The sequence below is a fragment of the Lagopus leucura genome, unplaced genomic scaffold, assembly GCF_019238085.1.
Source record: "Lagopus leucura isolate 7727_CA_CO unplaced genomic scaffold, USGS_WTPT01 Super-Scaffold_73, whole genome shotgun sequence".
In the NCBI taxonomy this organism is placed as follows: domain Eukaryota; kingdom Metazoa; phylum Chordata; class Aves; order Galliformes; family Phasianidae; genus Lagopus; species Lagopus leucura.
In genome coordinates, this window is record NW_024962252.1 from 97,374,339 (window position 1) to 97,393,957 (window position 19,619).

The 19,619-nt window shown below is 42.3% G+C and overlaps 1 protein-coding gene and 1 long non-coding RNA gene across 3 annotated transcripts in view; both read left to right on the forward strand.

Annotated features, from left to right (window-relative positions):
• The window catches only part of KIF16B (kinesin family member 16B), a 134,020-nt gene extending 123,289 nt beyond the window's left edge, over positions 1-10,731 (forward strand). For both annotated transcript variants that reach the window (XM_042894453.1, XM_042894460.1), the window contains one exon: positions 9,241-10,731. In XM_042894453.1, coding sequence (XP_042750387.1) covers positions 9,241-9,399 — 159 coding nt within the window. In that variant the 3' untranslated portion in view covers positions 9,400-10,731. The remainder of the gene's footprint in view (positions 1-9,240) is intronic.
• Positions 10,732-15,235: 4,504 nt separating this feature from the next.
• Positions 15,236-19,619, forward strand: part of LOC122174916 — a 59,401-nt gene continuing 55,017 nt past the window's right edge. The window contains exon 1 of the long non-coding RNA XR_006177261.1: positions 15,236-15,296. This is a non-coding gene — a long non-coding RNA (uncharacterized LOC122174916). The remainder of the gene's footprint in view (positions 15,297-19,619) is intronic.

Sequence of the window (19,619 nt, forward strand, 5' to 3'; positions counted from 1 at the left end):
CTGGAGAATAATTTCCTGTGTCAGGTTTAAGGCCTTCAGCACATCATCAGGGCACCTGGCTCCTCTTCTTTGAAGTGGCAGCCCTCACAAGGAAGCTGTAGGAGCTCTCAGCAGTAAAGCACGTCATCGGTTTTGGGTGTCACTGCTTCTTGTGTGAGGTCACATTGGCTTCAAAAAGGAAGTACATTTCATTTTACTGATGGATTAGATCCGCTAGATACAAATAAGTGGAACTTAGGATGTTGTGTGCATCAACAGTTGATTCCAAACCAACAAAATCTTACTTTGATTAAAAGCCATGAATCTCAGCCAGGCCTACATCAAATGGTGCTAGTCTTATAATAGCAGCAGAAGAGGAAGATTATAGTTTGGAAGAAGTGAAATAAAAGCCTGGGGTTGTTTTATGAATGTTTTATGAATCCGATCAAGCTTCATTGCAACATGCTGCTAGATGCAGAAAGAACAGTAAATGCAAGCAACCTCTTGGTCTCATTTGCTCCAACTCAGTGGCTCATTCAAGATCAGGTCTGAAACCCTGTTTCACAGAGCTCGCTAGAGGTAGCTTCCATACAGAATGCATTCTCCTTTACAGTAACTTTCTCTTTTAAGGTGTACAATTTCAGGTCCTACCTCCAAAAAAAAACCAAAAGATCTTTTGTGATAAAATGTTCATCCCTGTTTCAAACAAAGAATTAAACAGAATGTATAACTCTGGGCCTATTTTTTTTTTTTTTTTTTTAGAGTATCTAAAAATAAGGTACGTTTATTGTGATTTAGGAAGTTCTGAACACGTGACAGCGGTATGAAGTCTAGTTTAGCTCTGCATCATAATGAGTTTTGCTGTCAGTTCTGAATAAATCTCTCAGTATCCTCCTGCAAATCAAGTGCTGTAGTTGTGCACCTCGATCGGTCTCCAATAATGGCACTCCACAGTCAGGTGTGGGTAGATGAATAACGGGAGTGCTAGACCAAGGACACGGGCTTGAACTCATTGCTGTACCTTTTCAAAGCAAGAGTATCAGTCATTTTCCAGCATACGATTTCACCAAAGGAAGCAGAGGGTGATGCATGTCAAGTGCTTTGGTAGCTGTTTGCCAAGGCCACTCCAGCAGATGACACGTCGTCGCTGCTCACCCAGAGATGTGTGATAAAATCAATTCTGTTGTTATTCTTTCTGAACAGATTTTGACAGGACTTGTTTTGACTCGTGCTCCAGAGAAAAGATTGGTTTCCTTCACTAGCTGGGTCTTTCTGATCTTTTTTTATAGCCTTTTACTTCCCAAAGCAGTATCACACTGATGGGCCACCTGTAAATCATAGTCCTTACTGGCTTTATCTTTTCCTCATCTTTTTTTTTTTTTTTTTTTCTTCCATTTTTCATTGGAGTTACTTAAAGCCAATGAATAGGAGCTTTTAGCATGCAGACGTTGTGAGAAATATTAAGTCCTGTAGAATTAAATGAATTTCAGGTAGAATAAGATTGTAATTTGGGAAGTAGACTGATTTCAGCAGTTAATTCGATGCAGCATAATAGTAATTCAACATAATGTGCTCATGCCATTAGACTTGCACAGAAAAATGCTCTAAATAGGTATAATGAATAGTTTGGATTTTGAAAACCTAGGAGAGCAATTTCACCTTGAATCATAACTGGCATCTCTCAGAATGCTTGTACGTTACAAAAATTCAAAAAGGTGTATGCATTCAAGTAAATTCCAGTGCCACCCTGGGTAAAATTAAATTTTAGTGGCACTCAAACACTCTGGAGATGCTATGGAGGAAACTGTAATCCTGATTCAAGGAATCTGCAACACGCTGGGCTTAAAAACAGAGGCAGAATTTCCCAAGGGGCTGAAATGCAAGTTCTGTTTTCTTTTATTAATGGAATTTAGATATTTGAAGATCTCAGTTCTTTCTAGCTTGGTTCCAAAGTCATTTAGGTACCTCTAAATGTGCCCAGAGGGAAGGTGTGGATAGAACCTGCTGCTTCTCTCTTAGCCCTGGGTTAGGTCTACCAGCAGCACAGATTGCTGCCACATTGGTGGCAATGCAGTGCCTTACAGCAGCCATGTGCACAAGGCTCCATAGGTCCGTTTGGTAGCTCCAACAAAAGCAAAAGCTAAGTTCCTGGCTGTGAAAGCAATACCCTATTTTTGTAGATCCAGCATAAGTAAATGTGCTCCCTAACAAATGAGCTACATTACGTTGTTTGATGGGGTTTTTCAATCATATCTCCTCCTATGTAGTTCCTTAACAAACAAGTTTGCTCTAAGAAGCTAAGAGCTTGCCTGTGTGTATCACAGTCTAATTGGCAAGAAATTTGCTACCTTATTAAAGAAAAATACATTATTTCTGTTAAGGGAAACTCCTAAATAGGGGTTTCTTAGGAAACACAGCCAGGCTACCACAGAGCAGCTGATTTCTGCTACCTGCACTGCAACAAACGTTCTGCTCCCCACACAGCTGTCTGTCTGCTTCTTCCCCAGCAGCACTTGCTCCTGTGCTTCCAGGTTTTCTTTTTGCCATTGGAAAGAGGACATGAGAGCAAAGACTCTTGAGGAGGCATCTGGAAGTTTAACATGGGTAGCTTCCATTTTGGGGGCAAATTTTTGCTTTGTGAAGTTGTCTGTATAGGTAGGAGGCATACAATTATGGGGTAGGATGAGGCAATACTTGCTTGGGAAGGCCTTCATTTCTGCCTAACTGCTAGGTATTATTATCTGTAAACAGTCTCGCCTCTGATTAGGCCTAATCAAAGTGAACAGGAAGGATTTGATTAAAACAAGTCAGTCCTTTATTCTTTGCTTGTATAATGTGAAGCCAGTTAATCCAGTCCTGAGCCTAATTAATGTCTGCCAGTCTGAAGGAGACAGCCCTCTGCTGAATATTCTGGCTAGCAGTTGTGATTTGTCATTTTTAAACAATTTGGAATCTGTCTTCATTCCCCTGAAAAATCTCCTTGTGCTTGCACAAGCCATGTGAGACCAGAGCAAGGCCTGCGATACCCATGGGACAGATAAATTCTGGAGGCATTTATTACCTCTGACTTCCCAAGGAAGCTCTGCAGAACTTTGATAGTGTCTCACACTATCGTTTTTGTTAGGAGAATTCAGCCAGCCTGCCTGGTCTTTATGCAACAGACACCGGCCCCGGTGATCATGCTGTAATTCTAGAAGCTTTCATTCCATATATTTCACAGGACTAAGATCCTTTAGGCACAGGGTAGTCTCCCAGGCACTAAGTCTTTTCTCTCTGTTATGAAATCACAACGGCACATAATGACCTAGGGGTGTGTGCAGGAGATGAATGTGTACAGATACCGAGGTGACATTAGATATATCCTGAAGGGCTTGAAATACAACCTGAGGTATTGATATTACCTGCTGTCCTGCTCACATATTTTACTGAGATCTGCTTTATGATATCTTATAATATACGTCAAACTGCTGGGAAAAAGAAGCGAAGCCGCATATTTTCCTCTTTTTAAAAACAACAACAGCAACAACAAAGCAAGCAAAATCACAGAAAGCCCAAACACTCATGAGCAGTTCTATCTGCCGGGTGGAGAATGGCTGGAGGTGATGATATTAATCGTAGTCTGTGTACGGTCCCCCATACTTCCATGCTGGTTAACTGCAGAGCAATGCCACCTTTATTTTATATTCTTGCTGCCTGCCAGTTCTTTCCCTGCTCGTTCATATTTAACAAATCCAGAAATGGATCTGAAAGTACTTTTAGAGAGCAATCAGAGCATTATGCTGGCAATTACTCACACCTAATTAGCCGGTTAGCCTCAACAGGTCCCTCAGGAAAGGGGAGATTGCTTTAGTGGCAAACACAGGGCAGAAGCTTTGCTGTGATGAACTGAGTTGTTCATCAAGGACTGAGCTGTCCTTGCAGAGAAGCCTGCTGGAACTGCTGGCTGGATGGAATGCCTCCGTTTGGGCAGCTCAAACACCCCTCGCTGTATAAAGTTGGGGTATTTGGCAGAATTTGGAGAACCTGGTCCCTTGAAACTCAGTTCATATCAAATCTTCCTGTCCCTGTGATCTGCTCCTGACCCAGGTAATCCAGTCCTGTTGGTGTTTAAAATGTGATCTCTGTGTCTTGCAGGAGGCAGAGCCAGCTTAGCTTGCCACACTCTTGCTAAGAGCTTTTGTTCCACACTTGATATAAGCTGGTTGCAACCACAGCTTTCCTCTCCTGGCAGCCTGCTGATTCCCTCTGACTTTTGCCAGCAAGAAAAAACAACAACAACAACAACAAAAAAAAAAAAAAAAAAAAAAAACAACAAAAAACCAACAAGCCACAGAAGAAGCAGATCCAATTAGGAGTTTGAATCCTATTTTTGTTGGGCAGACATAAGATCTCTTTGGATTCTGTATATAGCATCACCCCAGACGGGGCCCTCTGCCAACCTGAAGTTGCCACGAGACACCATCTCCTGTCAGAGTCATTTAAGCCAGGCTTTTTTTCTGTCGGTAGAGGTTGTTGTTAGCAATGATGGCTGGCATTTCTCTAGCTCTTCGTATTTGAAAAACCTCCCCTGAAGTCTTTGTTTCTCTCCTCATCCAGACACCAGTGAATGGTCTAAAATAGAAAGTTGCTTAATTTGGGAGAGGGCCCGGAAATGTTCATTTTCCTTTGCATATGCTGACAGTTTCTTTCTAGGAGACAAAGGCAGGAGATGGCTGATTTCTGCAGTAACGAGGGGCTCCTGCAGCAGGCTTTGCCTTCTGAGCGGATCCTTACTTTTGTGCTGGCAGATTGGCAGCTAAGCATGTTCCTTGTTCTGGGGCAGATTCTTCCTCAGGAATAGCTGACTTTGTGAATGTTCTCTCTGAAATAGGTGCGATAATTGTAGCATAATGCAGATTTCCAGTCAGGGATATGCTTCAGACTCCTTTTTTTTTATAATCAGATATCTTTCCTATAGAAAACAGCTGCTGATACCTGCATATGCTTTGCTCTATGAATAATTCAAATCAAGATTTGATTTAAAGCTTGCAGCACTTAACACTAGTCAACAGAATAATTATGTGATTGATGCCGAGGGAAGCTAGCATCTATTTTAAAGGGAGAGAAGAGCCGATGCTAAAAGTTAGATGAGCAAGTTAATTATTCCTGCCTCTGCCTCTGATGACCTCCTGTGACCTTGGGGCAGAGATTTTTCACTGTCAGGTGGATGTGTGGGTGTCAAAAGAAAGGGGGGAAAAAGGAGCTATTGTTTCAGAAATCCCCAAAGCTTGGTGAGTCTTATCTAATGAAAATTTGTGATGCTTTCAGCTCTGTCAGATATCAGTGGGCGGTATTTAGTATGCTAATTGCAAAGTATTATATTGAAAGAATTTAAAACTGCTTTTTGGGGGGTTCTTTTGGGAGGAAATTGCTAGAAACAGCAGCAGGGGAGGGTGTTCCAAATTCCTTTCACTTTCTGGAAGTGCTGGAGTTGATGAGATTTGAAACAGACCAAAGTTTAATGAAAAATCCAATTCTTCCTAAGCTCTGCTATTGGTCTCTGAGGCTGTCGCTGTTTGTAATGGATTATGAGAACAATGTCATTGAACTGAATTCTCTTTTAATATGACACAACCGAAAGGATGATAAGAACACTTTGACTTGCAAGGAAGCTTTTTGATTATAATAACTTTAATAACTTTAAATTAAGTTATGGATTTATGTTAAAATATATAAAATTATGAGGTCCCTACATCACGACGAAGTGCAGAAATCATTAGAATGACTTTGCTGTGCTGATGGATCAAGCCTGAGATGAACGCTGGTCTTCTGATAAAGAAGTGAACCTTATTAAAATAATAATTTTTAGTAAGCTTTCAAAATGGTTACCATTTTGCCTTTAGCATAATTAAACTGGAGGGAAAGCTACTCAAGCCAGTAAAGGAAAAGAAAACTTTGGGCCTCTCCTGACTTTCTCCTGTCTTGCATCACTTTCTAATGCTTGGAATCCAAGATGAAAGCTTGCAAGTGTGGTAGCACAAATTTTAAGATAAAGTCTGCTAAGATTATCATGCATGCCAAGAGAGGAAAAATGCTGCTCTTCCTATTTTGACTTTTTTGTTGTTTTTTTTAAACCTGGCTTTCTGTCTTTACAAATCTCGCCAAGAGTCTTTCCATTCTGTAAACTGCTGTTCCTGGATGTGTGTTTAGGCTGAGTAAGCAGTGTGGACTGTTTACAGGTTATCCATTTTATGCTCCTGCTACACTGCTGGGGTGCTGTAGCCCCGCATTGAGACATTTACAGATTTGCAATTAGGATGTTTTCTGGTAATCCAACAACATAGCAGGTGAAGTGAAACTCCTAAGCACATTTTGAAGAATACTGATTACCAGACTAAACGTCAACAAACGACTGTAGGCCTGAAAGGCTAACAGGCAAAAATGAGTGAGACACGACATTTAGTGTATTTGCAGCATTTATGTAGCTTTTTCTTTAAAAGTTAATCATGCAAGCCTCAGAAAAGTGAAGTTGCTATAAAATAGAGCTTTTTATACAAGGAAAAATGATTTAGATGCTATCCGTGAAGTGCTGGTAGGATGTCACAGCATTAATTTATATAAAATCTGTACGTGTTCCTACGTTGGCACCACGAGCTTGCCAGCATCAAAGACTTCTTATTTTTTGAAGGGAGCACATCAAAAGATACCAGTGTGCTTCTCACCCAGTTTTAACTCAGCACAAACAACAGCATTGCTCTGTAAACAGACGAAAATCATACCTGCTGCTTGAAGTGAATTTAATATGAAAGCTCTGAAAACAACTCTCCCCCTGCTCACTGGGTCCCAGCAGAGGAGGTAATCTCATCTAGCCTTGATGCCACTCCAGCAGCTTCCAGTGGCCTCCTGGGCTGCCACAAACTCCATGTCGAGTCCCTTCCACACCTCCAGCAACGTTTTCTCTCCATGCTCCTTGTTGATATGGCCCTGCTGCTCTCCCTGCCTGCTGTCACCTTCATTCTCTGCCTATTCTATCTGAATTAGGGAAGCTTGTTTCCATACACCGATAAGGAGCTCTCTTTATTTTCTCCTACCACATTCTTCAACTTTGTCCACTCTGCAGCAGACAGGACAGAGCAACCTTCTCCCTCGCTGCCTCTCCACAGCCCTTTAATTAGGGGCATACGCACTAATTGTGTGAGCTCTGTTTTCCATCCACAGGAATTAACTCCTAATCAGCGTATCTGGGCAGAGCAGCCTTAATTGCACTGAAGCAACAGCTTCTTTGTGTCAAGGGCACATCAGCTCTGTGCTGTGCTAACATATCAGCATTGCAAACAAGGGCAAATGCAGATATGGGATTTAAAAGAGGGCTAATTTGTTCAGAAATGGTTGTTGAAGAGCACATAATGCCAAGCCATATGGCTGGAAACCTTCACAGAAAATGAATTCCATCCTAATCTGGTATAGTCTGCCTGTTGTCATTTTCCCAAGTATCTTCTTCATGTTCAAAGAATCTGTGATATTCACAGAGCAACTCCTGCGTGCAGATCTGGGGAAATAAGTATACCTGCTGTTCCTAGTGTTTCCCTGTCAGAGAAATGTTAGGCTTATAGCAGAGGGATTTTATTTATTTATTTATGGCTCTTCCGTTAGAGCTGTTGTGCCAAAACAATGAATAATGGCTCTACAGCAAAGGCATGACACTCAATTATCTGGCCATACATACCGAGGTGAAGGCAATAGGTCTTATAATGTCTCCAGCGAGAAATTCTGGTACCTTTGAGCCTTCAGTAGCCATAAACTGAAATTACTGCAGTAACTTTTCAGCACAGTGCTAAAACTCTAATGGTATGCTATGTTTTACATTTGATTTTCCACCATACTCATCCTTCAGGCATTACTGGACTGGGACTGCTTTAAAGGGCCCTACTTTGGGAACTAATTATGACAAATGCTGATATGACATCTGTTGCTCACTTTAAATTACCTCTTAGGCTGTTGGAATTCATCTTGAAGGTATTTTTTGTAATGAATATTTTTCATGAGCTCTAATACAACCTGTGGGAGATCTGAATAAAAAAGAAAATCCACCAGTCCTGCCAAGAGAATACCTTACGTGCCAGCTGCTACTTTTTGTTGTTGTTACCCTGCATTCTGTGATATTAATATAGCTGGTTTCCAAGGTACTTTAAATATATAACAGGCTGTTACATTATGGAGAAATTCTCCTTGAGAAGTAAATAACTGGGACTGCTTGCTGAACGGTCCTCTTTCATAACCCAGAAGTTGCTGCATTCAGATGACTAAACTTTGTGTTTTTTGTAGGTTATTGTGCCATTCTGTCTTGTAGATGTATTTCCCACTGCATCCCAGATTAGCGAATAACTTCTCAAATTACCTTTTTCTGTGGTCAGTCTGTACAGAGCAAAGGTGTTCAAGATGAGAGATTTCCCTTGCAGCTATTTGGGTGACATTTGGTAATGTTTTATCACCTGCCTGATCAACATCTTACCTACTGTGACCGTTCAGAATTTATAACTATGGCTTATTAAACTATGCTAAATGATTGTAATAATTCAACCCATATGCGAAGGAAACCCCATCAGGTTTCTGAAAGCTAACTTTGTATTAATATACATCTGTCACAATTTCTGTGGATATAAATGGATGCAAGTCACGCAGCAGTTGGTGAATATCAACTTTTGGGAAGGGGAATGCTTCTTACGTGTCAGACTTCTTTAAAAATAAAAAATGGTGAGAGGGCAACTCAGTGAAAAGATACTCTTATGTTCTGAGATGCTATGGAAGTCATACAGTGTTGCAGATGGATGTGATCAAAACAAATCCTTTTCCACACGAGGTTCAAAAGCCTTGATGAGGAAGACTTCTGAAGTCCTTTTGTGTCCATATGTAGTGAAATTCCTGCAGAATAGATTTGAGATTTGCACCTGCTGCAGTGTTTTGTAATGCTAGACAGCAGTATTAGCATGTCATGGTTAGCAGAAGCATTACACTAGTGCAGAATCAAGCAGTTAACAAGCTTGGCAGGGAAAGAAAATGGGAAATATTTATTTTCTACTTTTCCTCATCTTAACATGAACATTTCAGGAGATGTGTTCTACGATTGATTTAAATGCTAATGGTTACTAAAAGAACTCAGTCCACGGAGATGTTATTGTGTGGGTTTTTTTGGTACTGCTGTTTGTTTAATTCTTCCAAGCATTTGTAATCAGTGTGACTGGATGAAGAAAGCCTTACGACATCTTGCATTTTGTTCCACAGACATACCTCAGGAGCTTTTTCACTGCAATGCTGCAATCTCCATCATCTCCGCTGCACATTGATAAAGTGGGGTCGACTCTGTCAAAACACACCATCTGTGAGTTCTCACCGTTCTTCAGGAAAGGAGTTTTTGACTATAGCAGTCATGGGACCAGCTAACTTCTGTGCCAGGGCCCTCGTGTCAGAGGAGCACAGTCAGTGGTGCCTTCACTTCTGTGGTGTGAGAGAAATGAAGGAGAGGAAGAAAGCGTATCATCTTTCATGCCTAAAAAGCTGCATCAAACCAACTCTAGCTAAAGACTGCTACGCCCTGATGCTAGCTTTAGTTCTTTCCCACTTCTCATACTAGTGCCTGTGTTTTCCTGGCATGAAGTACACAGACATTGCTCGTGAGTTGCGCTGTTAATACCGTACGAAAGCTCTGACACTCATGCTGGGTTTGGATCCACTCCTCCGTGGGAGCACTTCGTCGTGTTTGCTCAGACAATTTGTTATGGTCTTGTGAGATCATCTCGTGTTCGCTGTGTTGGCGTGTCATACTGACAGAGAGTAGTTTCTGAGCAGCCTTTCAGTTTCTGCCCAAGCTGCTCCTTAAGGAACATTTCCTGTTTTGATTTCTTACAGCATATTGTGGTATTTAAGGTAATGCTTATACTCCACTGTTGTTTCTTTTTTTTTCTCCCAGAACGTATATTTTAAGTGTTTGTCTGCGTGATTTAGTTTTTCTCAGAAGATTTAAAGAGCCTGAGTGACTTGAATGTTTACAAAACATATACAGCAGAAAGAATATAATTTAAAACCTTTAAAAGTCTTCCGCACTTGGGTATTTTGAAGCAGAACGAATCATTTGCTGTTAATTAAACAGTAAAGGAAGCAATAGTTACTGAAGAATGCAGTCGGCATCTTTTCACGTTTCCTAATTACCTAGACCATAAGTGGGTACTGTGCAGTGTACAGAGCTCAGAGCTATGCATAAAGCTAACTCAGAGTGCTATATTTATTTCTTATTTGGAAAACAGCTTCTTCATAATAACATCACACTGTAAAACCTGAACTTTATTTGCATCAGTTAAAATTTACGAGATTTTACTTATAGTACTTCAAAATTACTCAGGACATATTCAAACTTGCACATGTATATACACTTAGAACTCATATTGCTGCAGATCCAAAAATATGTATACACTGTGACTGGAACTGGGTATATGTACATGTCAATGTATAATTGGTTGTAAAAAAGCAGAATTAATCGCTTTTGTTTATTATTAAAATGCATCCTGGAATGTAAGTTTAGGACTATGAAGCATTATTTGTGAGTTGCCATCATTGAGCATTGGTAGGTCCTGGTAATCAAATATTTCTTGTTGTGGACAATGATTATTAAAACCTGAAGCGACAACACTGGTAACTCTTTCATTTCAGGACCTAAATCACAAAAACAGTAATGCTTTATCTTTAGGATGATAAATAAAGACCGTTTTCCACTACTAAGACCATCCTGCTATGGTAAGCATTTCAAATTTAGGAAAAAAGGAAAATAGGAAGAAACTGACTAAAATGGGCCACTTAAAATTTGAAAGTATTACGATTATTTTGTTTTTCTTCAGTGAAAACAGATGTGAAGGTAAAGTCTCAAGGCTGCCTCTTGTCAAAGCGATACTAGGGTAGGCTTGAATGTCTTTCAATACGTGTAACTCTACCCAAATGCTGTTAAAATACCTGTCTCTTGGCACCTTGAATTAGGAGCCAGGTTTTTAAAAGCAAAACATTCAGTCAAAGCTGTTGATTCCCAAGCTGGTTTTTACATCCCTTATCCCAGCTGTTCCCAGTCTTCCTTGTGCACGTCCACACTGGAACAGTCTTATCAACTGCGCACCATCACTAACAGAGACGTGGCCTTGTCATCCTTCCCATGCCCCCTACTTCTTCTGCCCTCCCTTCTCTCTCAGGACCTTTCTGTGTATGTATTGTATTCTGTGTATGTATAGGAAGCCATGTTTTCATTTCCACTCCATAGCTTGCTTCTTTCATTCAGCTTTGCTGACGTGTCCTGAAGGAGAAGGACAAGTCTGGGAGCTTGCTGGGTTCCTATGCAAGTGGAATGACTGTTGTTTGATGTTGCTGCAAACATTAATGGAAGACTGCTATTTTCACTTGTCTGTATTTACCCTGGTGGCATGTATGAGTGCTTCAAAGGGGTAGAAATTGGGCGTCACATTGCTATTTCATTCTAGCAGGGGAACTTTGACCCTAAATCACACTTCAGTACCAGAAAGTCTTTTCAGTCTCTCCTGTCCTGGTCTACTTCTCCCTCACTGCATTGCCATATGATAAAGAATTAGTGCTAAGTAGTTTTTTAAATGAATTTTCCATAGTTGTTTGTAGATCATTTCCTGAGTCCCACTACTGTGAAGGGACCAACTTGGCAGAGCAAGAAATAGCAGGCTGCTTTATCTGCTGTGCAAAAGCACTTTCTGCAGATATTCTACCTGAAAAACCATTGGTGTTGCCAAGCATTTTCCCTCAGCAGCCAGTGCAGCACCTGACAAGTGAAACTGTCATGCCACGATGCAAATGCTCATTTACAAGAAGGGCTGAGTGTGCAGGACTCCCAGAGACAAGTCACGTGCCTGGTGTCAGTTTGGATTTGGAGAAAATCACAGTTGGACAGAGTGAAAAGTATGAATATTTCTATTTTTCACAAGGATTTAAAAGAAGACTTGTGCTTGGTTCCTGTCTACAGTACAAATTAATTCAGGGAGGACCAGATGCTCTAGTGGTATAAATCTGCCAATAAGGTGGCTAATTTGTGTTGGCTAGTTTATCTGGCCTGTAGCATTTAATGTGTAGATTGCAAATAACAAAGTAAAGGCTGATTAATCACTCAATTTAAAATGTCACCAAGTTAAAAGATAGAGAAATGCAAGTGTAAGCATGCAATTAGGACTGCAGCCCCAGGCCCCACCAGCTTTTCCCACCTTCTTATATATTCTTCAGTGTGATCCGGAGTGTAATAAATGATCACGACCGAAGGTGAGACTAAGAGGCATCTTTTAATAATATCACCTATGACCTTTAAGTCAGGCTATGTCTCTTCAGAAGCTTTCAGTGCTGAGGAGCATGTTGAAATTATTGGCCATTTTCAAGATGTCCAAACTGCATCCCTGTAAAGTTTTCCTCAGGCTATAGAATTTTCCATTAATTTTACTTTCAAAATATTGACTCTTGTGGAAGAGTCATCTCCGGGGCTGGTCGTTTTGCAGCGTTCCTGTGTATTTGTGCTTGCGGGCTTCGTGTCAGCAAAGTCCTTAAGCCAAAGCTTAACTTTTGTTTTGGGACTATTTATATGTTAAAGGCAATGGTTATTTGTACTTTGCTGAACTGGGGCCATTGTTCTTGCTCTCCTCCCTAAAGCTATGCCTCTGTTTGAGTCAGCAGCCCATTTGGCTCCTATCCTTGCTTGACCCCATAACAATTCTTCATCAGTAGTCAAGCATCAAAAAAATATAGTGCATACACGTAACAAAACTTCTTTTAATGTTTAATATTTTTATTTAAACATAAAAAAACAAAGGGAGTAACAAAAGCGTACAACCAGTGCGATGTGTGACCCTGTCTTTGTGTCCCACATCAGGCTGCTTCGATGGCGGCGGCTGCAATTCTCAGTGAGCTCTCAGGTGTTCGACAGATTTCTGATGCCATTTTACTCTTTGTGCGCTTCATATTTGCCCTAACTCGAGTCAGCACTGCACTGTGCCCTCCCCGTGCCCTGGTTTCAGCCCAGCCGGTGCCCATCGCACACTGACGTGTGGCTGTGGGGAGCGCGGGGCGGTTGCTGAGGGCCGGGCAGGGCCGTTTAGTGAGGCACAGCTGCCGCCATGATGGCGGGAAGGGGGGCGGCTGCAGGACGGGCGGCTTGCCGCCCACAGGTCGGCCGTACACCTGCCCTGTTCCTTTCAAAAGCAATGCTTTTCCTCTGGATGCGCTGCTGCGTGTAGGAAAGGCAGCCCTAAAGCCCTGCTGCTGCTACATAGCTCCTGGCATTCTCCTGGCTCTGCAAGAGCCCGTGGGGTTAAGTCCTAAAGCTGCTGCGCGAGGAAAAAAAAAACCCAACTGTGTAGAACTTGGTTGATTGCTTCAGGCTTTTTGCAGCTGTTGCAGATAAGGTGAGGAACTGAACTAAGTAAAAACAAACGAAAAAACAACTGTTTAGGACGATGGATGTGTTGCTGCAGACATCCAGACAAAATTTCCTCAGTTTAATCAGTAAGCTTTTAAAAACTATTGCAAAACCTCCTATTTGTTGCCCACGTGAAGCATCCTGTATACGAAAATGAGAAACGTGTACTGGGCTGAGAAAAGCTTGCAGTTTTGTAATGTGCCAGCTTGCTGCTTTATCTTTCCACTGGAGCTCTAAACCCCTAAGAAATAAATTTCTTCAACTTAGCAAGATTCTTATATCCAACCCTGGGTTTGGTTTTTTTTTTTCTCTATTTCCGTAGAGCCTGGGGAAAAAGTAGATAACTTTTGCTAAGTTGAAGAGCAGGAGCTTGTTGGCTTCCAAGCTCATAGGATGTAGATGCTTGTTCACAGAGAGGTCTTTGTGACCAGCTAACATCTGTGGAGCACAGCAGGCCCTAAGCTCTGGCTGAAGGGCTGCAGTCCTCAAATATTTCCTTGGCAGACCTATGAAGTAAATTTCTTATATACTGTGTGCAGCCGTGTTTTGTTTCATGTTGTTGTGGTTGTTTTCTTTAACGGTTGGTTGCAGAGCAGAATGCTGCTGTGAACACGTTTTGTTGACATTGTTGTGGGGAAAAAAATACTCATTTTTTTGTAAATGAGTTATTTCAGTTATTATAAGTTATTTCAATGCAGACTGAGTAAGTTCGTGGATGACACTACGTGGGGTGTGGCTGTTGACTCTGTTGAGGTCCCTGATGCTGGAGCTTAGGGTGTGCTGGGACATCTCTCTCAGACACTGGGGTTGGGGCTGCTGTGTGGGGCTGCTCAGTGATCCTTGTGGATCCCTTCCAACTTCAGATCATAGAATCACAGAACAGCCCGGGTTGCAAAGGATCACATTGCTCATCCACTTCCAACCCCCTGCTGTGTGCAGGTCGCCAACCAGCAGCCCAGGCTGCCCAGAGCCACATCCAGCCTGGCCTTGAATGCCTGCAGGGATGGGGCATCCACAGCCTCCTTGGGCAACCTGTTCCAGTGCCTCACCACCCTCTGGGTGAAAAACTTCCTCCTCATATCCAACCTAAACCTCCCCTGTCTTAGTTTAAAACCATTCCCCCTTGTCCTGTCTATGAAAGTTGATGAGGAATACAAAGAACAGGCTAATGGAGCTGTGGCCTACAAATGATTTTTGTAAACATAGAAGCTTCCATTCTATCCTGCATACTTGTGATTAAATCAGTAAAAGATCTTGTACAACTGGACAAAAATACCAGATCATGAGAGAAATTGGTCTTTTGCTTCTAAAGAGCTTTTTAAAGTGGTTTTAAAGCTTGTATGAGGGAGAAGGACTTGTAAAGTGATGGCATTAATATTTGATGAAATGGAGAGAAGGGCTTGGAGTAGCGCATTTAGCTTTGCATCTCACCTGCATAAAAAGCTTTAGCAGCAAAAAATGCAGGCAGTATGGAAAGCCATATTGCTTTTGTTGTTGTTGTCTTTTCCATTTTCTTTGTAGTTTAATTTGCTTTATAATTGCTGTTCTTCTCCAGTGTCATGCTGACAGCTGAAGTGTCAGCTTTCTGGAGCACTGCTTGTGTGCTCATGCAGTTTCAGTGGCGTTCTTGTTGTTGCTGTTACAAAATCGTCCTGTTTCTTCAATTTTTCAGTCTCTGCAGACGTTGTCAAAATCCTTGGTTGTTTCTTTTGATAGCTCCTTCTATCTTCACGTAACAATTTTGTCCAAATGGCTTGTTCTCATTCTTTGTAAATTTTCAATTATTTCCTTTCTGTTTTCCTGCTTTACAGACAGTTTAGAAGAATGTGTGGGGAAGATTCGAAGAAAAAGAAAACCCTTCGTTTTTTGAAAAGAGGTAGTTATCTCATCATCTTCTGATGTGGAACATGAGTTCTTTGATCTTTTTCTGTATTTGGAACCGTTGAGCCTCCGGAGGTACAGCGACAGCTTTTGGGGCATCATTGTAGTTTTTTATGATCATTCCTGTATTCTTTTCCATTATAATTAACTTCTGACATGAGCCTTTCTTCAAAAAACCTGTTTGAGAAGAGGGAACCTTTTAGCCTAACGCTACCTCTTTGTTTAGGTCAGAAGGTCTTTCGGTGACTCTGTCTTTTGTTACCATCTTTGCAAACAGTGTTATTTCCTCCACGTTAACCTGTTTTAATGTCGCCTTGAGACAAGCATTTCCTCTGTGGCAATTTGTTTTCCTCAGGAAGGATCAGAGATCACCGACTGAGATGAGGCTTTAGTTGTGATCTGCAAATAATCAATGTTTATGCTTGTTGGTATTTTTGGTTTATATCTGAAATCAGAATCTCAAAAAAAAAGTGGAGGGAAAAACAAATGGAGAAAAGATTGTGTGATTTGGGAAATGTCAGTGTGTTTTCAGGACTTCTGCATCACAGCTGTCTTTTATTCCTGCACACAGATAACTAGGTGGTGCGTGAGTTGGAAATAAGTCCTTTTCGTGGTGCAAATGACTATAATAATAATGAGAGCTTGAAGAATTGTTCTGTGGAAACTGAAACTATCCAAGCATCAAAACACCTGTTGTTCCCATCCAGTTTAACAGGAGAGAAGTTAATTAACTATTGAAAAAATAAGCCATGGCACATTTCTGCCCATAACCTTCTCTGTTTCTCATCATTTTTACTTTGAGCAACAAGGGAAGAGTGCCGGACAATGCCAAGGTAATGCCACTCTGATTGTAGTGTAGAAAGTTGGCATGCTGCTGTAGGAGGGACTAGCTACCTATCTACAATTGTCTGGTATCAGATCTGACCCGTTATTTTCCGTTTTTTTAAGCTGAGTAGCATTTGGCAGCACAGCGTGGATAAAAGAAATGGCCAGTTGTGGGAAGCAAGCAGTTCCAGGAGGCACGGCTGATGCCCTCAGTGCTCTAACCTGACAAGGTTGTTTGGCTGGGTGTGAAATCAGCCCCTCAGACTGCCTGAGTGTATTGATTCTGGCACCTGCCACCATAAGCAGGTGCTCAGGTTTGTGTGTCCAGATGAAGCAATCTCCTAACATCTTAATTACGTTCCAGACTTTGACTTTGGCTGTTGTTAGTAGCAGTGGGTGTTGTTAGGAAAAGCACTGAGGAATTTACGTATGCAAAAACATTGCAAGAAAATTAAGAATGTAACAACAAGAAGAAGCCCAATGTGTTTGTTCTAAGCCTATATATATATATATTAGAAATTTTTAACCTGTGGTAACAATAACATTTGCATAGTATTTTCTGCTTTACTGAGTGGAGCCAGAATTGCTCCAATGTAGCAAGCACACCAGCCAGTGAGAGCATCCTTCAGCACAGGGCATTTCATATGCAAAAGAGTTTCACTTAACTCTATTCTGTTTTGATGGTGCAATACAATAAAGCAAAGGGTATCAGTGAGGAGTGCCAAGGGCTTCCCAGTCCAAACTGGAACTCCGTTAGGGTACTCTGGCTGCATGCATTTCATTCTGTGTGAGATAAATCAAGAGTAGCATTGCAAATCCTTCTGAGTAATTTGCTATCTTCATTTGGGGTAAGATTTACAGGCCAAGTCTTGCTGCTTCAGTAATGCCTGCCTGGCATCCCACACTTTGCAGGACTTGTAGCAATTGTCACTCTGCCATTAGGAAGGCTGTTGCAGTATCTTTCCAGCAAGAACTTGACAAAACTGTTAAATCATAGGGCTTTGGTGATGAGTGAGAGCAGCATCTCGTGTTGAATTATTAGTTATCCAGATAGGAGGGGATGGGCTGTGGTTGTTTAGGCTTCCGAGAGCTCTCTGCTGAAAAGGTTGTGATGATGATACGCAGAACTCAGAATAGTTTATTCTGTGAGCCTGTGGTTTGTCTGTGCTTCGGCTGATATTTCCTGTTCAGGGGGAAGCTTTCCTTCCTGTTCTTGGAGCCCACTGAAAATGCTGGAAATCAGCAGTGGCAGGGAGGCAGAGCCAAGGCAGAAGGGACAAAGAGTTCAGCTGGTGCCACTTGGGCACCTCAAGAGCTAAGACTGGTGCTGCTTCCCGAGGTTCTCCTGCTGGGATCTGTTCACTTGAGCTGCTGCTTTCACTTTGCTGTGGCTTCATCCTGCTGAAGCTCACTTCCTACCACTTGAACTCAAATCAGGGCAGAGGAGCTGCTCCAGTGTTTCTCTGTGGGTTTGCAAGTACATTCTATTACTCTGTGGTTGGCAGCCCTGCCCATGGCAGGCAGGTTGGAAATATACAGTCTTTAAGGTTTCCTCCAACCTAAGCCATTCGATGATTCTAGTTTCTTTGCTCGGTCTCTTTTTAAGAGTAAATGGTGTTTTAGTTCCAGTAGTGTTGGAGATTAAATGTATGTGTTGTGCTGGTCCCTTTTCACTCCCTCAGCGTAATTTGTTTACTATCCTGTTACATGTTACCAAATGATGGGGAAAAATAGCGGAAGTACCCACTTGCTTTCATATTTCCTCCTTGTTCCAACATTATGCTGTTCAAAACCCCCTGTATTCACCTTCACATAGAATTGCACCTTCAAGGATAATTTTACAGTCCAGTTGGTCTCCAGGAAACCTAAATTTTTCATTTCTTTATTATTAAAGCTATGCTTGTAACTGAAACTGAATTCTCATCCCTTTTCAAATTAACCCTTTGGTGCAGAATGTCAAGGACTTTCTAACTCTATCAAATGGAAGTTAGTGAAGCCAGCAACCTATTGACACCAAGGGGTTAACCCATTAGCCACGATTTAATGTCCCCAGCTTTAATCTACAGACTCACAAATAGTGCTGTGACTTCCTAACCCCACTGCAAACATGTCCCAGAACTCATATTATTAGGTCTTCTGTTTGGCATGGACTTGGGAGAAAACCAAACAGAGTCACTGTAAGAGCTGTAAGTGAAAACAAATAAAGGGCCTGGAAGTGGAAAGCAGATGTAATTAAAAAAGAAAAAAATAAAATATGTCTCATGCTAATGGTCCTTAGGGTAAGAACAACTCTTAATTACAAGAAATGTAAGGGGAAAAATACCCTCAGGATGTGTTTATCCTCAGCTGCTTGCTGCGCTGTTCCCTCCGCCTCCACCTTTCCCTTCTCGGAGCATTGCCGGGGATGGCATCGTGCTGCTTTAAGGGAAAGCTCGCCATTGGGACCATGGCACCAAACAGATTTCTGCAAGGAGACACAAGGATCTTGTGATGCTCAGGGGCTGGGAGAGAGGGGTCAGCGCCAGGGCTGTGCTGGGAAACGGGCACTTGGTGACGGCCCTGTGGGTGAGGTGGGAGGGGAGCAGAGCGCTGCAACCTGCAGGGCTTTTCCCTTTGCATATCTGTCTGTGCTCTCCCTGTGCTGGTGCTGGGGTGCTGTCATGCCCTGACACACAGTGTGTGTGAGCCTGCTGGGACCAGCACAGCTGCTGCTCTCAGCAGGGATGTGTGGATGCTCTGGAAGAGGCCCGAAGGCACCCCGTCTGCTGTCTGCTCCCCACAATGACGGTGTAGACAGATGGTTCTCATGTTTGAGAAACTAAAGCCAGGCTTTCTGCAGGCACGTGGGATATCCCAGACAGCCCCTCTCCTCCACCTCTCAGCTCATGTAGCACCAATAGCCAGGGAGCAAGATCTTTCCAGCTGACTCCACCACCGCATGCTCCTTCCTGCAGTACATGGGTTGGGAGAGGGAAGCTGTGGGCAGGTGGTGGGGAGGACCCAGGTGTATGGGACAAGCACTGTTCCCATGGCACTGCATGGGTACAAACAGCGCTTGCAGCATCTTTGAGCACACAGGAGATAGTTTAAAAAGCTTTTGCTTGGTGAATGTGGGTAGATGAGCAAGGGAGTGTAAGTAACAGGGTGTGCTTGGGAATGTGGGTTTGCAGAGCCTGGCAACTCTTTGGGCATTTGGGTTTTTGGAGAACTGGGCTCAAGAAGGATTTACATGTGTTGTGCTCTTTCTTGGTGAAGTGCCCCATCCCTGGAGGCATTCAAGGCCAGGCTGGATGTGGCTCTGGGCAGCCTGGGCTGCTGGTTGGCGACCCTGCACATAGCAGGGGGTTGAAACTGGATGAGCATTTCAACCCAGGCCATTTATGATTCTATGATTCTGATCGCAAGCAATTGTACACTCTGTGAGCTGGAGACCAGCACTTCCATTCTGTGTTTATTCAAAATATGCTGTTTCCCTCTTAGCATAACCTGGTTT